The following is a 19,081-nucleotide window of genomic DNA, read 5'->3' as shown; positions in this document are numbered from 1 at the left end:
GTTATGAAGAAGTAAAAGAAGACACACAACAAGGCTTCAAATAAATTGGTGGCTTTGGGGTACATTCATCAGAAAGCGTGCTCTGTTGCCAACAGTGTTGGTGCCTGTTATGTGGAGTTTACAGCCACGATCTCGGTGGAGAAGGTCGCACTTCAACGTGGAGCATGTGTTTTTGCGGATTTCGAGTGCAATTGGACACGTACTTGGTTGCCGTGATGCATGACATTTCTTGAGATAAAAGTCGATCATAAAACCAACGCGGGTTCCTAGATCGGCAAGATGACTTCTCGCCCCGTTTGCTCTTGAAAAATTGACCGAGTTTTAAAGCTCGATGAGACTTGTACTGTACCAGACTCAGCCTGTGCCACACACTGTGTGCGGCGCAGGTGAGTTGGAGCACCTGCGAGAGACCTCAGGTAGACAAACGCGAACTTCTTCAAGATCCTAAAGAGCATCTTAATACATACAAGTAGATTGCTGGGCAAATCGTCGCAGGCAGTCGCGAAGGTTAACCACGAAGGTTTCGTGATCAACTTTCAGCTCCGTCCTCATTAAAACATTTACTCGATCAAACACAATGGACTTCAACGACCTGTACCTCTTCGTGGGCCCGCCAATGACTCGTGGTCCTCCGCAAGTGCCTCTATTGCCATCTCTTCTTCCTCCTCCTCCACCCCCAGCAGCACCGTCAATACCGTTGCTTCCTCCCATGCTGCCACGCCCTCCGTCGTCGTTTTCCAAGAAGCTGCAGAAACAGAATGCGCGTCTTAAACCTTATCATCGCCTCAAGCCAAACCAGCGCAATTTGGATAACCAAGTACGACCCCAAATGAAGCCTATCGAACCGTGTGAGGGCAACGAGCGTGAGATGCAGATGATGATGTCCGAGCTGGAGCTGGAATACCGGACCGCAAAGAAAGACTGGCCGGGTACCACAACGCCGGACACCCGCAGTTTGAACGCGTATGGTGACCCTCAAGCGACGTGGACTACTGTCTTGGAAATGTGTCCACAGTTTTTTGCTCTCGACCCCATCGTGGGTGAGTACTTTTAAGATGACATTTTAGTCAAGTACTCTTTCAAACAATGCAACCCAAGAAAGGAGACGATAGATGTATTAATGTATTTACTCATTTCACTACAAAAGCGATTCATCCTTTTTGTAAAGCATTTTTTGTCTTGGCGGGATTCGTTAGTCGAAAACCAGCTCGTGGCTCGATTTCAGTTCTCCACAAAGCTTTAAATTTTCGAGCTCCATCTTTTTGAAACTTCACCAATTATAATACCGGAAGACCAATGCAATTCACCTTGCGAGCAGCTCATCTTCAGGCTACCAGACAAGGAATTAAGTTAGGGACGTTAAGGATGCCGTCCCAGCTCCTCGAAGCGAATCTCGGGGTGCTCCTGGCGGGGCTTAAGGCGACATAACAAAAACCATAGCAGCAGCGGGCGATGCACTTCACTGTGGGGCTTTGGTACGATCAAGGTGTCGTCGTCTTGAGTATCCCACTCCTATGGCAAGCGAGTGGTACAACGCTCGAGTCGAGACACGCCAAATATGTAAAGCGTTATCGTCGCGACGAGTACATGTAACACGTTAAAGTGGAAAACGCTGTGCCCAGATGCAAGTCATTCGGTGGTCGAGTTGCGAGGTTCACTTCAACCTGGCCGCACTCGCGTCCTGTGTATCTGACGGCGCAGAGGTCTTCCGTGCAAGCAGTTGGTCCCAAGCTTGCCGCGGAATCCGCTGCGGATGGTCCCCAGGAAGCCGCGTGGCAAAGCCCCACAGCTTATTGATCCAGGAGTCCTGCCAGCCCCAGGACTTGCAGCATTGCAGCAAACACGCCAGCAACACTCGCAAGCGCCCGCCGATGGTGAGACTTGGCGCAGGATCGTCGAGACACTCCCAAGCCCCGTTTGCACCAAGAAGTTTCCCAAACCATGGAACGTCGAGGTGACACGCGCGCGCTGGCTGCGGATACTTTTCAGAGCACCAAGCCGTGCAATGCAGGCCATGTTTTGATCGTCGCCACCGTCGCTGACGGCAGGACCAACCTCCGCTATTCCTGGCGCAGCAATTAAGACTGAAAGGTTCCCCTCATTGGCTTCCCGGCTGTGCCGTAAGTCTTTAAGACTGTCGGACGGCGTAAGCTCTTGAGTCAAGGATTCCTTAACATTGTGCCGCGGCAAATCGTTGCGGCAATTGCGCGGGGCGCATCTGATCCAGTGTTAGCGCACGGGCAAAAGACAAGAGGGGAGAAGAGTCCGCAGCCGCGAAGAGAGGGCAGTCGGCGCGGCAGAGGCCGGGCGCTTGGACTTTGGAGCCGAGGCACACACCGACGGCGCGAATTTTTTAGCCCCGGCCCAAATGTTACCCATGTGTCCCGGCTGCGCGCGCGCATCTGTGGCCGGTTCGCCGTCTTTGTAACGGATCCAAGGAGGTAAAGTAGGTACATGTACTACACAAGATCGCGTATCTTTCTTTTTTCCTTCGTCATAGTTTCGCCCTGGACCTCTGAACGTTCGTCGAGCAGTCAGCAATGCGGCCAAGTCTCCAGCGACCAGGTTGGCTTGGGCGACAGCGCTGCGGTTGACGGAGGACCATGCACCGACACACTGCTGCCACGCGGCTGGATAATTCCCCCCCCCTCTCTCGCGCCCGTCTCCATCGAACGCGCTGTGCTCGATTTCGGTGGTCAGCTGTTTCCGGGTGGATTAAGCTCGCAGATGTCGACACGTTGGTGGTCAAGTGCCGGCGTGACTGTCAGGCATGGGACAGTCATGCGCACGATCGTCCTGCCGTAGTCAACAACGAGCTGTCATGGCCAGCTTGGAGTTCGTACAAGCACTCCCCACAGGAGTTCCTGTTGAGTACGATATACTGTTCATGGAGCAGCAAGCGGTGTCCAGCTTTTGGTGGTTTCAGTGAGAAGCTGGTGCGGGTTCCGCGAGTCCGCTCGCTCCCGCAGTGCGGGAGCGAGCGGACTCGCTGCGGAGCATCCTTTTGGTTGGTGCTCGTGTAATAGTTTTCGGACCCTGGATATTAGTTTTGAAATCTGCTGTAACTTCCAGCCTGTCAGTTGGTTTCCAAAGCAAAAGTTTTAATCTTCTTTCGCCGTCGTGCTTACTTTAAAGCTTACGTGCATCTCGATCTACCAGACTGCCTCACCCACAGATTAGGCTGCCTTTTTGTATGTCACCGTAGTAAAAATCTAGCCTGTCATGCCCGCCTCTTGATAAAGACACCGAAATAAAACCAGCAGCGTTACATAGTAAAGCAGACAACACAAGGCAGTGTGGGATATGGTCGACCGCTGAGAAGCTTGGTTGCGTTCCTCCAGCATACGATACAAACTAGATACATATAGCCTAGTAGCCTGGTAGCATAAGCAGCAGATATCGACAGCCTCGTTGAGCCTCTCGCTCTTTTTGTAAATCGAGGGCAGCTAGGGATGGAAGGATTTTCAGCCTCAAGGTTTTTGGGCATAGAGCAGGGACGAGTCAGCCTTGTGACTTATGACCTCTACTGATACGAACATTCGGAGTCGAGGCTTTCTTTTACTTTTGTCCGTCAGAGCAAAGGAGCTAGTCATCCTGCGATACGCCGGTCAATGGTGCGGTCACTAAAGCCAGGGGTAGCATTTATCCATCCAAGCAGACGAGGCGCTGCTCCGGGCTGGCTGCTCCGGAGCTCGGTAGTGTTGCTGGAAGACGCCGGAGCGGCAACAGGTCCGCGACGCACCTGCGTGTGAAAAATCGCGTCCTTGCCAAGCCATTGGTGCCGACGACGGGCGGGTTTCATGCTACGCGCACGCGGAGGCATTTGCGAATCTGCGTCCACCCGACACCCCACTTGCCATGGTCATCTCCACGACGTACTCGAGCGGTGAGCTCCTGTCCTCGTTCGCACGGCACTCGGTCGTGGCCCCGACGGCGGGTATGTTGCAACCCATGCCGCCACATGTGGCGCACCTGTCCATGCAGCCGCCCTCTGCTGGTATGCTTGACGCGCAACACAAGCGCTCCCCGCTGCTCTGTGGCTATCCGAGCAAGAAATGCTGGAGCTGGCGCGTCCAGAAGCGCAATGGCGAGCTGCACAAGTTCTGCGAGTACCATCGTCAGAAGGCTAACACGAACCAGCGTCGCATGGAGCAGCGTCGGAAGCAGGGCCGCTCGGCCTCACCTCGTGCCAAGAACAGTGGCAGCTCACGTCGCTCGCAAAAGATCACTGCAGACGCCAAGCGCGAGGTGGTGATCAAGAGCGAACGCCCCGCGGTTATCCCCAAGGCGATCACGCACCCCAAGGCCGTGGTCGTCTCGCCCGTACTTAACAACTCGGGTAGTCCGCGCGGCATCGACTGCTTCGGTAACCGAAGTGTCGTCATGGACGACGCTGCTATGTTCTCCTGGATGGACGCTGAGCTGGACATTGGCATCGGTATGGACGCCGCTGTGGATTATATGATGGTGGACACGCCCGTGATAGACATGGAGCCGTCCGATACGCCCGTGGACTTGTTTGAGGAAGACCTCTTCTTTTTGGAACACTTCATCGACGAGATTTCGAACAGCACCGTCTAACGTGTGACGTCACACGTGGGCCACCTTCACCCAACGACACCAATCCAGTTAAGTTAATGAGCGTCTCACCTGCTCCCCAAGTCGACCACACATAAAGTCCGTATTTTGAAACAAGTAGTAGAAGTAGAATTGAAAAAAAAGCGAGAAAGTAGCGTGGACGCTGTACAGCAAAATTTAAATGCATCTATGCATGCGATGTGGCACTCAGCGATCCAAGTAGAGCCAAGTAGATTTATTTATTCAGAGAGAAGAGCGTGCAATATAAAAAATGGATTGGAATTTATAAAACATTGAGGACCTACGAAGTGTGGCAGCATCGACGTGGTCGTTTGGACCAAAGCTTGGTGGCGTTTTCACCAGCAGAAGTGGCTTGCAGCAGTCCAGCGAGAGACTCCCACAAGCTCCAAGCGAAATCGCAAGTTTATCGAAGCTAATACTAGTAAAAAACAAAGCTATTAATATCGCTGCCACGACAGTAATATTGTTGCTGTTTTATAATCTCAAGATCATTAGATCGGTGCTGAGTCTTCTTGGGAAAAAGATAACCATTTGTTTTTTTTTTGCGCAGCGCTCCGCCTCGTTCATTTAAGCGTTTATTAATTTGTGAGAGGCTGGCTAGCTAGCTTTATGACCGAGAGCTGACAGTGAGAAACTAAGCAAGGCACAGGCGTTCATGCTCCGCCGAGCAACTACAGATACAAAAACGGATCTAAGACGGCAACTACATCGCCACATTCTGAAGGGGCGCTCATTGGGGCTTCTGGAACTTCAGCGGTAGGCGGTGGTGGGGGCTGCTCGCTGCAAGAAGCAGCATGTACGCGTTAGCATTGGCGAGTGAGATAGCGTCACAAGGCAGTGACGTAGGGAGAGTGCCAGCTCGTACTTGCTTGTCCTTGTGCAAGTGTCCGAGAAGTAGTACTTTAGACGCCATGGCCACAACCAGGGTTGATATAAATTCATTAATATTCGCATTTTGAATTTCACTGAGTTAAATACTACTACATGTAGTAGTAGATAGTATTTTGAGATAGCTATCAATCTCTGGTTGCGATATACTGTAGTATTTTACATTCGCAGATGATGGCTTTGGTTTTTGATCTGTGCTAAGCTGACACGAGGGCTTGCTGCATGGGCTCTTGCTAGAGATATATCTCACCAACCAGTGCTGATATTTAAATTGGTTTTAGTGGATGACCATGTCAAATCCGATTGTCTGCATAAACGATCGCATCGCGAAGTGTCTGCGTGCCAAGGTCAAACAACAGCAAACTGTACGAATCGCACATGAACATGTCGAGTGGATGCCCATAAATTTACAAAAATAACGACAGCACATCCATTCACTGAACATCAGCACAAATTTGCTCATTAACTTAAACCTAACCGTCTGGCCGTCTCGATAGCGACACTGTCACTCGCTACCCCGTCTTTAAGCACGTAATGGAACGTCACCACGTCTTGAATCTCCGTGTGCGCGTCGGGTGCTGGATTGCGAGTAAGGTTGTGGTGTTATAGACTACCTCTCAACTTTTTAGCCCGCTCTAGTATAGCAGACGCAATACCGGCACACTACACCTTTGCCCGTCCAAACAGAGAATAATTTCAAGCAAAGTGGACAATTTGGTTTTTATAGTACAAATTTTAACTTTAGTAAAAGTAATCAACAAACAAACAGAGAAAGATCTCATCCAAAGCGAGACAAGGAAAGGCGATGGCTGGAAATCATTCGTGAAGGGGTGGTGAGGGTGCGTTGGCGCCAAAATGCGCGCGAAAACCTCGCCTGAAGCAAACCATCGCCTGAAGCAGTTCACTTTTCAATTCACCTCTTCAGACGAATGCCCTTCCAACCACTCCTCCGCAAGCACTCCCCCGCTGAGAAGCTCCGTGTCCTAGCTGCTCATCGCGCGGGACGCGCTGACTGGCTTCAGGTGGCCGCCAATAACGGCATATCGCGTGCGGTGGCATACCGCACTGTAGCCACAGGACGCGTAGAAGATCTACCGCGCGGTGGAGCTCGTGGTAGAGCTGTGAAGATGACACCAGAAGCAAAGTCCAAGCTGGAGGAATATCTTGACGACAATTGCACCTTCACCCTGGAAGCTATGCGCACGATGCTCTTTTTAGATACGAACGTGCGGGTCTCCACTTCAACGATCAGCCGCCACTTGCTTGGCATGCTGTTCACCGTCAAACAAACTCGCATAGAGCCCATGACATGCAACAACGAGATCAACAAGACCAAGCGGCAGAAGTTTGCAAAATCGCTGAAGGACCATCAAAAGAACGGTGACTGTATAATCTATTTTGATGAGACTAACTACAACGTTTACTGTACGCGAGGTCGAGGACGTGCACGGAGAGGTGAGCGTGCAACGCTCGTGATGCCGCCGTCCAAGGGTGCAAACTTGCAAGTCCAGTGCGCTGTAAGCTCGGCCATGGGTGTGGTTCTCCACCGTCTGGAGAGGGGAAGCATCCGAATGGAGCAGAATGCAGCTTTCATTGAGGAAATCTACCGGACGGTTAAGGCATCCTCCGTGTTTCATGACAGCTTCGCTGGGAAGAAGGTCATTATTGTCCTGGATAATGCCCCCGCTCACCGCCAAACCGAAGAACGTGTCGAAGCACGTGACGACCTCGTACTCCTACGACTCGGACCCTACTCACCGATGTGCAACCCGATTGAGGGTTGCTTCTCCGTTTTAAAAGCTCGAATCAAGGGATACCTGGCCTTGTACCGCGAAGAGATCTGCGACCGGAGTAACATGGTGGAAGAAGACGGCACTCCAATAACGATCAAGGAGCGCACTATGCGCTTCTTAGAGAAGGCTGCAGAATCGAGTATGAAGTATATAACACCTACGTTAGTGACGAAGATGGAGCTTCACGCTCGCGATGCGGTGAACGCGGCCGAGGAGATGAAAGACATGGTCTATGGGAAGTAGCTCACTGTGTCGTCTCGGTTTGAATGAGATTATTCTCTGATTCACTGGTAATTTTGATCCCGTAATCAGATATTTGTAATAATCAAAAACATATTGTCCACTTTGCTTGACATTATTCTCTGTTTGGACGGGCAAAGGTGTAGTAACAGTGCTGTTAATACATGTAAGCACCAGTAGCACAACACAAAGCCGTATTTTACACGGAGAAGCTCTGGAATTAAAAATGTGTGCAGGGCGGTTGCTTCACCATTGTAGTAAGATATGAACGGAGATTCCCTGTCAGAGAATAGAGGTCTTTGCATATATAAGTACTTAAAAGTACCCGAAAAACGTTTTTGTCAATTTGCTCTGTACAAATTAAGCTTCATTATATGATATAATGTCCTATTGGCGCTCAGTTTTGTATACAGCTACTGTATTCCATTGGATGCTTTGTTCTACTAATAACAGCATATACGCGATCATACTGTGCGAGTCGCACTGCGATCATTATTGGCGGTATGGATGCATCGATGCGCTACATTTACGAGGATTAAATTACATCGGCTAGTCGTAATTTACAGTGATGAAACTGCACATTCACCTGGGTAATACTGTATCACTGGTACAGAAGTACTTCAAAGTAATATTTTTTGTTCTTGATACTAGGAGAAATAAGGGAACAGGAAAAGCCACTTTACAAGTATTGGCAATCAATATAGATCTTATAAAATGCTGTTGAGAGCTCCATGTCGCAATGTGCGCGAGATGATGTATATCAAGCAGTATCCAGTCACCACCGAGGCGTACTAGCTACGGTGCAGTGATCACTTGGTAGTTGCAGCACAGCAAAAGCTCACAGGAACAATGCGCAAGTGACGTCGACTCAGCATTGCTCGAAGCTGCGGCCAATCTGCACACGCGTCGCTGTATCCTATGACAACCACTTTTTTTCTTAAAGAAAACCTTCGTCCTTCCAAGATTGTATCGCAATCGTCACGACAGACAAATCCTCAGTTTTCACGAAGCAGCATTCGACAATCAGCCAGTACAGTGTCTACACGGAATGGTTGTCAATGATAAGGAGGGGTGAATGGATGTCAGCCGACGTATTCTTTCCTAGCTCAGCAGGGTTCCATTTATCATGACATCCACCCCCATTTTTTTGAAGCATCGAGAACACGTCACGCCCGACACCGTACGCAGGCATTCCGAAATAATCATTGTATTGCTGCTTCAATACAATAGTTTACACTTAATTATTGATTTTTACAAATTGGATGACTTTGTCCAATTAGTTATTTTGTATTTACAGCAAAGTACTTTATTTTTTCGTAAAATCTAGTTTTTTCTGCTTTGTTTTGCGTAAATACGGAGCTCGGTCTCCAGACAGAATCGAATGGCTGTTAGCAACGGTCGCTCAAAACGCGAACCTGAGGCGCTCGTCTATCATTTTTGATCTCACCATGGCTCTCGCCAACACCTTCACGACCAAGCAAGTCTGCAGCTACTTTTTTACTGCCAGCTTGGCGACTTCCAGTCGGCCACCATGAAGCTTCAAGACGACAACGTAACGCTTCTCGATGTGCGCGATATCTTTGATGCGCTCATCGAGAAGCATTCCGTTGTGAAAAAGTATCTTGCTGCCGACGCAAATACGTGGACTTCGAGCGAGCGTGCGTTGTAGCCCTGTCAGGCGCCGTGGACGAGCTGACGAACGACCAGGAGCTGATGTTGCAGCCATTTGAGACGGTACCTGCAATTACGACACCGGACACCAGGCACGGACGCCCACAGGGCTTTGCCGACAGAGTCTTGGCGACTAGAAAAAAGCGGCGCGGTGCAAAGAAGATATTTGATGGTGTGCTTTTCATCCCGCCGACGTCAAACACCGTGGAGCGTCTTTTTAGTGTGGCGAAACATACTCTTTTCCACCATCGCCAGCGTATGCTGCCTATTCACCTTGAAACCGTGTTGTTCCTGAAGATGAATCGGCGTTTCTGGGACGCAAACACTGTAGCAGCTATCGTGAACGCAAAGTAATGTGCAGTGCCAAACATCTAAGTAGTTAATTTTCCAATACACTACTATTGATGTCAATTATTTATTTCTTAAGCTGTAGTTTTTGTAGCAATAGCTTATTTTGGCATGGACCTTCAATATGATTGCAATTGTATTATCGGAATGCCTGACCGTACGTGCGTGCACCGAGGGGTTCACCGGTTAGCTATTTTTGGGGTCGTTTACGGGTAGGGCCTGATAATTGGGTCAGGCGGGTTTCCTGACGGCCCTACCAAACACAGGACCAATTGCTAAGCTACATATTGAAGTGAAAGATATGAAGCTAAGCAGTTGGGTTAAAATGCTTAGACCACGATGGTCTGCGCGGCACGAGGTTCGTCGGCTTCAGTGTCGCATTCATCGGCATCACTGTCATTGCTGATCACATCTGCGCCCAAATTCGTAGCAGCAGCGTCCCCTTCGCTGCTAGTACCAGAGACGCCCTCGTTGTCATCATCACTGTCGACATCTACAGCCTCGTCATCTTCTTCACTGCTCGATTCTTCTTCTTATGTAGGAGGATCCTGTTGGAAATGAAACCTGACCCAATAATCAGGCCTGACCTGTATACGACCCCGTTAAAATTCTACCGGTTCACCCAAGCAGCCTACTAAGGTTTCGTTCTCTCACTTCCATCCTCATTTGACAATCCGACCGGCTGAGCACACCGACTTCATCACATCGCCACATGATGACCACCACCAACACGCCGTTCGTGAACACGCAGTGGAGCGTCTGTGGGCGTAAGCTACTCAAAGATGGACACAACTTCTTCGTGCGCGGCGTGATTTACGCTCCTACGCCCATTGGCAAGCCCGGGCGTTTGGATATGTTGGGCGAACCCACCATCTTTCTACGCGATCTACAGAATCTACGTCTCATGAACGCCAACGCCGTCAAAATCTACGATTTCTACAGCCACGTTGACCATCAGGGCTACTTGGACGCCGCGTACAACAACAATGTGAACTCGGTATACACCATCTTCTCCATTTGGATCGATCAGTCCATGATGCTACCTGATCTACCTCAAAGTAGTCCCGAGTTTCAGCATCTAGTGCATGAATACTACCTCATGGCCCAGACAACCGGAAGCCACCCTACCGTCATGGGTTACTCCATCGGCGGTGAGATGAACAGCATCACTGTCATCTACGACGAGTCCTTCTGGAGCAAGTTCCACGCTCTAAGCAACGCCGTGCGTCGTGGACTTAAGGAGAACAACAACGCACAGAAGATCATCTCCACCACGTTTGTGGATGACGGTGGAGAGACCTTCATAGCCGGCGAGAGACACAATGCCGATGTCGATATGTGGGGCTCCAACTTCTATCAGACGGACTACCCTGGCTCCGTCATCCCAAAGTTCTTGGCAGTACCCGGTGGTAAGCCACTGCTGGTGAGTGAATACGGCTACCCGTACGCATCCGATAAAGGGATCGGCAATACGCTGCAGCTGAACTACGTGGCCGATCTATTGACCCAACAGACTTTAGCCTTACAAAACAACTTCCAGAATACTGACGGAGTCAACGAACAAGCGATAGTAGGCGGGTTCGTCTTCGAGTACAGTGACGAGTGGTGGAAATCTGGCAACCCGGACGAACACAACTTGGGACTCGTTAAGAACGGCCAGTTCCCGTTGGGCTACTTGTCCGAGGAGTTCTTCGGTCTCTTTAGCACCGCGCGTGCGACGTCGGATGAGTTGCCCAATGTGCTACGTGCAAGACCGACAGTGTCGATGCTTACGACCATGTGGGGCAACGGATCCCTGGCAACAGAAGGAGAACTCATTACGGATTGCAAAGGTAAAGGCCTGTCAGTGAGGAGCACTGCCATATCGAATAATGTCGTGCCAGCGACTGAGGGCGCGTCATCGCTCCAAGACTTTCTGGTGTTGGCACTGTTCGGTGGCGTCTTCTTCTTTATGCTCATTGCCACCCGCACGCGTATGCGTCGTACGAAGTACCGTAAGTTGTCGATGTCGAGATCGCGTTACGAAGCGACGGAGACGTCGTCACTGAAGCACATCGACCATCAAGTGGTTTAGATTGTGTGTTTGGATTCTATACCCATTGGATGAAGGAGTATTTGATAATGTATGAATGAAGGTGTTATAGCAATGCATTGTAGGTGTTCTGCGCTCAACAGGATGACGGCACGAGCGTCCCGGTAAAGCGTGACAACAGCTGAAAAGCGTGGGTGTTCGGTGTACGCCAGTCAGCACAGAGCAAGCCATCCGTGTCGCCTCCATTCGGATTAACGCACCAGAAGATGACACCGCTGACGCCAATCTGCTGTGTGTACTCAGCAAAGCGCGTCTGCCACGTCCAGTCCTGTGGGTTCTCATGACGACCTCCCCACTCGCCAATGACAAGCGGCACCTCTGTCTGTTGCTTTAGAAATCCAAAGTGGGTATCCCAGATACGAGGCATATTAGCTGGAAAGTCCTCTGCGTTGAAATACGGTTGCCACGACACTGCAGGTCCGTATGTATGTGGACAGTATACGAGTCGATTGTCCACACATAGCTCCACTGGATGTTGACCAGCAGCTTGTAGATCCTCACCCCAGAAGCAGGGCATCTCATGCCCCGTATCACAGCTCGTTGACTGTACTCCTTCGACAAATATCAGCCAGTGAGAGCACACCGTTAAGACCTTATCCGCCAGTCTCATTGCAGCGAGTCTCCAGTCGGTCTTGATGTCTCCTGAGCCCCACGTAGCCTCTCCGTGGGGTTCATTATTGAGATCAGCCCCCAGCACGTTCCATTGGCTTTTATATCTCGATGCCAGCGTCGTCCACATTTGCTCCACTACAGTCTCTGGACAGCCTTGTCCTTCGTCATACCACAGTGGAGTAATTGCTCCAGCTGGCTGCATCACGTGAGCGTCTAGTAGCACCAGAAGATCATGACGTTCCAGTTCGTGGATCACATAGTCCAGCACGTCCAAATAGTGTAATTCCTTTCCTTCAAACGCCTTGAGTAGTGCTGTCTCATTGCCCATTTTATAGCGATCCACCTCAATGTTGTTTGCCACTGCGGCCACCGCTAGTGGGATGCGAACGAGATTGAAGCCGTTCGAGCGTAATAGTTGCGCTACTGTTGCTAGCGTCGTGGAGTCTGGGCCGCCCCACAGCCCATGCAACACACATATATCGCTCTCCATGCCGAAGAAGCTCGCGCCCTTGAGGAAGAAGAGCTTCCCATCGAGCCGCACGCCCCCGCGTGCGGCCTCAAAACGCAGCATGCGTGGCGTCATCAAAGCAAATCTGATAATGACTACGAACTCTCACTTTAGTGACTTGTCACTCGAATTAATCCTATCATACTGGTTTATCCTATCAAACAGCGGTTTGAAGAAACCTGCATATTGAGACTGGGCTAATTTATAATTTTGAAAAGCTGTTGGCTGAAAAAGGAAGGGAAACTTGGCCTCATTTTTTCGGATACGAGATGAGCGAGACGGACGCTGCTGCGAAGACGACGGAGGAGGTCGCGCCGCCCGTTGAGACGGAAAATAAGACCGAAGATGCAGTAGAGGAGGTCACGCAGTCGCTGGAAGACATCTTGGCGCTTGGTCAGGGTCTGGACGACGAGGACTACAAGGCCGAGCTCGAAGTGCTGCAGAACGACCCCAACTCCAACCTCTACTCGGCCGTCACCTTTGAGGAACTCAACCTGTGCGTACTGCACTGTTGTGATTATCAATACATCACGTTATAATAACGAATTCTACAATAACAGGCCGGACCCGCTGCTCAAGGGCGTGTACAACATGAAATTCGCCAAGCCTTCCAAGATTCAGTCTGTGGCACTGCCACTTATCCTCGCCGAGTAAGTGCAATCTCATTTTATTCTTGCATATAAGTACAAATTACTAATAAAAACTTCTACTTGCAGTCCTCCAGAGAACCTGATCGGCCAGGCTCAGAGTGGCAGTGGCAAGACCGCTACCTTTGCTCTAGGTATGCTCTACCGCGTGGACGTTAACCTCAAGGCTCCCCAAGCTGTCTGTGTGGGGCCCACACGTGAGTTAGTGCGTCAAATTATGGCTGTAGTGAACGCTATGGGCAAGTTCCTCGGCGTGGAGACGTTCCTGGCCATCCCCGGCAACGACCTGGCTCGTGGTGAGACTCTGAAGGCACAGGTGATCGTCGGCACGCCCGGTAAGATCGAGGGAATGATCAAGAAGAAACAACTGGACACTCGTGAAGTCAAGATCTTCGTACTGGACGAGGCTGACGTCATGGTGGCCGAAGACGGCATGCGCGAACGCTCGGTGTCTATCAAGCGATTCATCAAGAACCGTGCCTGTCAATACCTGCTCTTCTCAGCCACATACGCCGACGATGTGCGTGATTTCGCCCAGAAAATGGTGCCCGACCACAACATTATCACCGTCAAGAAGGAGAAACTCACGCTGGACGGCATCAAGCAGTTCTGGATCGACTGCAAGACCCGCGACAACAAGTTCCAAGTCTTGTCGGACATTTTCGCCATCCTGAGTATCGGCAAGTGCGTCATCTTCGTGCAGCAACGTGACACTGCCAAGGAATTGACGCGTCGGATGCGTGAGAAGGGCCACTCGGTCGGCATTTTACACGGTGCCGACATGGCCAAGGAGGTGCGCGACCAGGTCATCGACGAGTTCCGTGCCGGCACGACCAACGTGCTGATCACCACGAACGTTCTGGCGCGTGGTATCGACGTGGCGGGCGTCTCGTTGGTCGTCAACTTTGACATCCCGCTGACTCGTGACCACCGTCCCGACCCGGAGACGTATCTGCACCGTATCGGGCGTACCGGTCGGTTCGGCCGCAAAGGTTGCGCTATTAACTTCGTGTACGACAACAAGAGCAAGCAGGACCTCGCCGAGATCGAAGAGTACTACGCACGTCCGATTACGCAGGCCCCTGCAGACGATATCGAGGAACTCGAGAAGCTACTAGCTTGGGAATAAGCTAAAAGGAACCAAAGTAGACAAGGACACACACTCACAGTGAGGGTAAACAAAGGAACATGTCAGTTTTTCTTTTTCTATCTGCTTTTACACGTTGAAAAAGTTGAGTTTCTTGTCGTCTCCACCCGTGACGAAAGCCACACTCTCTTCCTGGTTTCTCCACGACAGGTCAAGGACTTTGCCTTCGTGTGCACTCACAGTGTGCAGCGGGATGGTGCTGCGTGCATCCCACACCTTGGCCGTGCCGTCGTATCCTCCGGATACGAACAAGTGCTCGTTACTCGGATGCCAAGACACCGAACTGACCCATTCCTTGTGTGAACGGAACGTACGCTGCACGATACTCTCGCCACTCTGCTGTGCACGCGGATCCCATAGACGAACACAGTGGTCCGGGTGCGCCGTGAGGATCAGACCGGTCGCGTTTACGGTTAGGTCCGACACGGCACGGTTACCGGCAAGTGCCTGCGAGCAGGACTGGGTTACGAGGTCCCATAGACGCACGCTGCGGTCGCTACCGGCAGATACAACGACGTCTTCGTCGTGCTCTGAGGTCTTGGGACGGAACGCCACGCCCGTCACGTAGCTCGTGTGACCGACCAGCACGATCTCGGCTTCGAGTTGCCGGAAACTCACGGCACCGGCATCGTCTTCCGTCTTCTTGTGCTTCTTTGAAGAACGCTGTTCACTTGAATCCTCTGAGCCATTTGGGGTCTGCCACACACGCACTGTGTTGTCCCAACTGCCGGTCACTACACGGTTACCGGACGCGTGCAGCTGCACGGCATCGACACTGTTCAAGTGGCCGGTCAATGCTGCCAGTGGCGACAATTTGGACGACTTAACCGTGTATCTCCAGAGCTGTGCGAGCTGATCTTTGCCACTACTGGCAACGACAAACTCTCCACTCTTACTGGACGACACGCTGACTGCTTTAACGGCGCCCTGGTGAGCCTTCACGGAGGCCTTACAGTCTCCCTGGGCGTCGTACACACGCAGTACGCCGTCATAGCAACCGGTGACGACTAGCTCGTCATCCAGAGATGCTACAGCACTCACCCAGTCCGGATGGTCACTACCGTTCTGCTTCTGGGGCTCAGGAAGCGCCTCCACGTACTCGAGAGTCAGTAGAGCTTCCTCGGAGACGTCGTTAGTCTGCAGATACTTGTCCAGCGACGAGCGCAGGAACAGCCCGTCGATGAGAAAGTCAAACGGACGAGGTGAGTCGCCTGTGGCCAACAGGTGGTTAACTACTTGCGAGAGTCCACGGCGGTTGAGACGCGAAGGAACCGCGAACGGCGTCTCCGTCACTCGGATGGACCCGTCCTTGGTCACGAATTTGACACGAACCTGCAGAGCATTGACGCATTTGAGATTAGTGGGAGTTTATATTGACAGGGGTTGCGCCACGAACCTGCGGTCCTTCCTCGTCCATTGCTGCAGCGGTGTGATGCACTAGTTGACACTTTGAATGTCGCTTCAGCTTTTGACTGGAGGCTGGAATTCGAAGAGGAGCTTTGTTATTGGAAGATAAGATACGAAAAGTCGTTTTGATTGGATGGAGGACTATTTAACATTATTCTGCTGAAATCACAAAAAAAAACAAATTTTGTGATGCGAAGTTGTAGTTATTTCTTGTGATTCGCCTGCCATGTCAATTCCATTCACTCATTTTCATGAACAGGCAGCCAGTGACACTTTTGCTTTATCTACGGAGCAAAGTAATATGATGTCTCCAAAGCGCTACGTATTCTCGGACTTGGATGCATTTAATCGGAACCTGCATGGCTATTTACAAAACCACCCGAGCGACTTTATTAACAAAGCATTGACACATGATTTTCCGCTTGATGCACACAAGCTAACGCAGTGTTTTTCTCGTCATTGTGGACAAATTGAATTCTTTCGTTGTTGTCACCACTACTTGCAGTCGAGCGAGGTACAAACTTTCCAAGCTGCAGGTTGGGACGTGCGCTATAAGAACGCGTCCGAACACCACTTTTTGGAAAAATTACTCCAGCGCAACCTATCGGACGACGTTAATGGCGTCCTTGGGGAGGGCAAAAAAGTATTGCTGCTATTGGTAGGAGAGCTGACGCTTTCATTACTGGACTGTTTGGAGATGTACTTCAAGACCGACAATTGGAATGTTGAACTTTATGGCTTTCGCGACGTCAGCGAGATGACCACTGATCGTTTACTGGCGGAGTATCCTTCACGCTTTCGCAGCTTCTACATGTACTTTAGCCGTTCTATCAAATATTTACTTAAGGAACGTGAGAATCAGTGCTTCGTCTTCATGGACCTTGATTGTATTACGGATACGCTGTTTCAGAGCGAAGTGCTCTATAAGAAGATCCCTGGCGCGACCTCAGCACGCGACATTCAAGTCAACTTCAGTGCTTTGACCAAGATTGTGTGTGGAGACTCTTTACAGGTGGTACGCCAGGTTGCAACTTACGCTTCGACAAGTCGATTGCTTGCTCGCAAGCTTGCTGATCTTAATTGGGAGGTAAGGAAGCAATCTCCGATGGTGATGATGCCCGCACTTCTGGAGATGTTGGAGGACTTGGCTTCGTCGACTGCTCCAACAGCTCAAGAACCGAAGACTTTGGTTCTTGTGATGGGAGACAAAGGGCTGAGTGTTATTGACAGACTGATGTGGAGTCGTCTACTTGAAGAATTCGCTGCCAAGCAGTGGCATATTGAAATATTTTCCTGGATGGAGATGCTGAGTGATGATTTCCTTGGTGCCTATATTGACCAACGTCAACGAGGCACTGTGTATGCTCTGGACTATACGCTGCCCGATTTCGCATATCTGAAGCAAGAAGAACCTTTTGGAAATAACACTGCAGATGATGCCGACATTGTCGATGTACCATCGTTACAGCAGCAAATACATCAGGTGCAAGTGGCTTTCGTTGCGATGCAGGCTGATTCAGCCACCGTTCGTACACAGTATCAACAGGATGTTGACGCTAAGCTTCAACAGCTGCAGACATCGTTCGAACTACAACATCGAAAACAGCGGAGCGAGTTTGACGCTGAGTACAAACGTCTTCAAGAGGATTTCAAAATATGGCTACGTGACCAGTGGGACGACTTTCCTGCATCAAGAGACAAGAACGAGAAGAAGATTGAGCGGCGATTGAAGGAGAATGTGGAGTTTATCGTTTCACGTCGCATTGCTATTGTGCGTGGAGAGCTACAAGACGCCGCAGAGCAGCACTACGACAAGTGTCGCGATAACACTTTCAATACCAAGAAAGACGTGGAGGCTCTGTCACTGCGATACCAGAAACTTCGTGATGAACAACGCGAGGAGCTGCAAAAACTCTTTGAACAAAACCACAAGAAGCTGAAACGTGACGTCATCAGCGCAGTCTTTTGGCGAATTTTTATTGCGCTCGTTGTTCTCGGACTATGTCAAGTATATGCAACCAAGATAAAGGCAGACAAGAATGCACACATGATAGCGGAGCAAAACCAGCTTGAACAACCGCGTACTTGGACCTTTGTGGTCAGTACAATTACCGTCATCTCTTTTCTGCTGTGGATGGTGATGCGATGTCTGTTTCATTGAAGGACTCACCTCGAAGGAGCCATTAGTATGGTGACTTTTAATACTACATAGTAGTATTTTTTTTAGCAAAAAGTAAAAAAAAAATTCTGCATTGATGTCTCGGTAGTTATTATACTACAGATAAAGAGAAGCTGCAAAGACGATGTCGCGCTTGAGCTTCTTGCCTCCTTCGTCGAACTTTTTCTCCAGTTCGACGTCACCAATCGAGTGCGCAGCCAGTGTCACCTGACGCAGCAGCTCTTCTAGTCGACGTAGACAGCGAATGATGGTGCCTTCAAACGCGTCCGACATCTTGCAGATCTGCGAGAACTTGGCTCCTTGGCACCAGGCAATGACCACATCCACCAGGTTCGTGTTAAACGCACCCGCATACTCGTCCACGTCGATCGTCATCTTGGCGTCTTGCATCACCTTGGCGATACGCTGCGCCGTCTCACGTAGTTGTCGAACGGGGACCTCCAGACTCTCAGCTTGAGGAGGTTTGTCGCTCTCCTTCTTCTTCTCCGTGTTGATCAAACAGCTCAGCAGCGCCACCGCATCGTTCACCGACAGGTCGTTGAATTGGCCATTGAAGATCATCTCCGTCACCAGCAGCTCGTCCGTCGTCGAGACTTCACACGCCGTACGTCCCTTCCGTTGGATAACTCCTTCTTTATCCACAAACTCCAGTCTCCTCAACACTCGTCGACGACGACGCAAGTCATCACGCAGCACCAGCGACTTGGACTCCTTGATCTTGCGCTCCAATTCGCGCATCTTGGCTTCACTTTCCATCTTCAAATTGTACAATGCAAAGCGCGCTTCCTTGTCCGCTGCATTGTGGAACGGCGAGCTCTTGAGTTGCTTCTCTGCGTCCACAGTCTTCTCAATCACACGCAAGAATTGTTCGTCCTGAATGTCCAAATCTTCACGAGGATCCAGAAGCGGGACACCCTGAGGGAATCGACGTAGCACTTCCTTGACCGGAC

At 50.6% G+C, this 19,081-nt stretch overlaps 7 protein-coding genes across 7 annotated transcripts; 3 read left to right on the top strand and 4 right to left on the bottom strand.

Moving 5' to 3' along the window:
* Window positions 1–1,334: 1,334 nt before the first annotated feature.
* On the bottom strand, window positions 1,335–2,379 carry PITG_09002 (uncharacterized protein; the record flags this gene model as incomplete). The annotated part of the gene is made up of 2 exons (XM_002902986.1): window positions 1,335–1,972; window positions 2,338–2,379. The coding sequence occupies 2 exons, from the start codon at window positions 2,377–2,379 to the stop codon at window positions 1,655–1,657; spliced, it is 360 nt and encodes a 119-aa protein (XP_002903032.1).
* Window positions 2,380–3,834: 1,455 nt separating this feature from the next.
* PITG_09001 (uncharacterized protein) lies at window positions 3,835–4,581 on the top strand (the record flags this gene model as incomplete). The annotated part of the gene is made up of 1 exon (XM_002902985.1): window positions 3,835–4,581. The coding sequence occupies one exon, from the start codon at window positions 3,859–3,861 to the stop codon at window positions 4,579–4,581; it is 723 nt and encodes a 240-aa protein (XP_002903031.1).
* A 5,673-nt stretch (window positions 4,582–10,254) lies between these two features.
* Window positions 10,255–11,613, top strand: PITG_08999 (glycoside hydrolase, putative; the record flags this gene model as incomplete). The annotated part of the gene is made up of 1 exon (XM_002902984.1): window positions 10,255–11,613. The coding sequence occupies one exon, from the start codon at window positions 10,255–10,257 to the stop codon at window positions 11,611–11,613; it is 1,359 nt and encodes a 452-aa protein (XP_002903030.1).
* A 94-nt stretch (window positions 11,614–11,707) lies between these two features.
* PITG_08998 (endoglucanase, putative) lies at window positions 11,708–12,814 on the bottom strand (the record flags this gene model as incomplete). Its single annotated transcript, XM_002902983.1, has 1 exon — window positions 11,708–12,814. One exon carries the CDS (start codon window positions 12,812–12,814, stop codon window positions 11,708–11,710), a length of 1,107 nt encoding a protein of 368 aa, XP_002903029.1.
* A 206-nt stretch (window positions 12,815–13,020) lies between these two features.
* Window positions 13,021–14,527, top strand: PITG_08997 (ATP-dependent RNA helicase DBP5, putative; the record flags this gene model as incomplete). Its single annotated transcript, XM_002902982.1, has 3 exons — window positions 13,021–13,247; window positions 13,312–13,401; window positions 13,468–14,527. The coding sequence occupies 3 exons, from the start codon at window positions 13,021–13,023 to the stop codon at window positions 14,525–14,527; spliced, it is 1,377 nt and encodes a 458-aa protein (XP_002903028.1).
* An 87-nt stretch (window positions 14,528–14,614) lies between these two features.
* Window positions 14,615–16,008, bottom strand: PITG_08996 (uncharacterized protein; the record flags this gene model as incomplete). Its single annotated transcript, XM_002902981.1, has 2 exons — window positions 14,615–15,877; window positions 15,942–16,008. The coding sequence occupies 2 exons, from the start codon at window positions 15,960–15,962 to the stop codon at window positions 14,615–14,617; spliced, it is 1,284 nt and encodes a 427-aa protein (XP_002903027.1).
* Window positions 16,009–18,169: 2,161 nt separating this feature from the next.
* On the bottom strand, window positions 18,170–18,887 carry PITG_08995 (uncharacterized protein; the record flags this gene model as incomplete). The annotated part of the gene is made up of 1 exon (XM_002902980.1): window positions 18,170–18,887. The coding sequence occupies one exon, from the start codon at window positions 18,885–18,887 to the stop codon at window positions 18,228–18,230; it is 660 nt and encodes a 219-aa protein (XP_002903026.1).
* Window positions 18,888–19,081: the final 194 nt, after the last annotated feature.

The sequence above is a fragment of the Phytophthora infestans genome, genomic scaffold, assembly GCF_000142945.1.
Source record: "Phytophthora infestans T30-4 supercont1.16 genomic scaffold, whole genome shotgun sequence".
NCBI classification, from domain to species: domain Eukaryota; phylum Oomycota; class Peronosporomycetes; order Peronosporales; family Peronosporaceae; genus Phytophthora; species Phytophthora infestans.
Note: the sequence above shows the minus strand (reverse complement) of the source record. Positions and strands in the feature narration are given on the sequence as shown.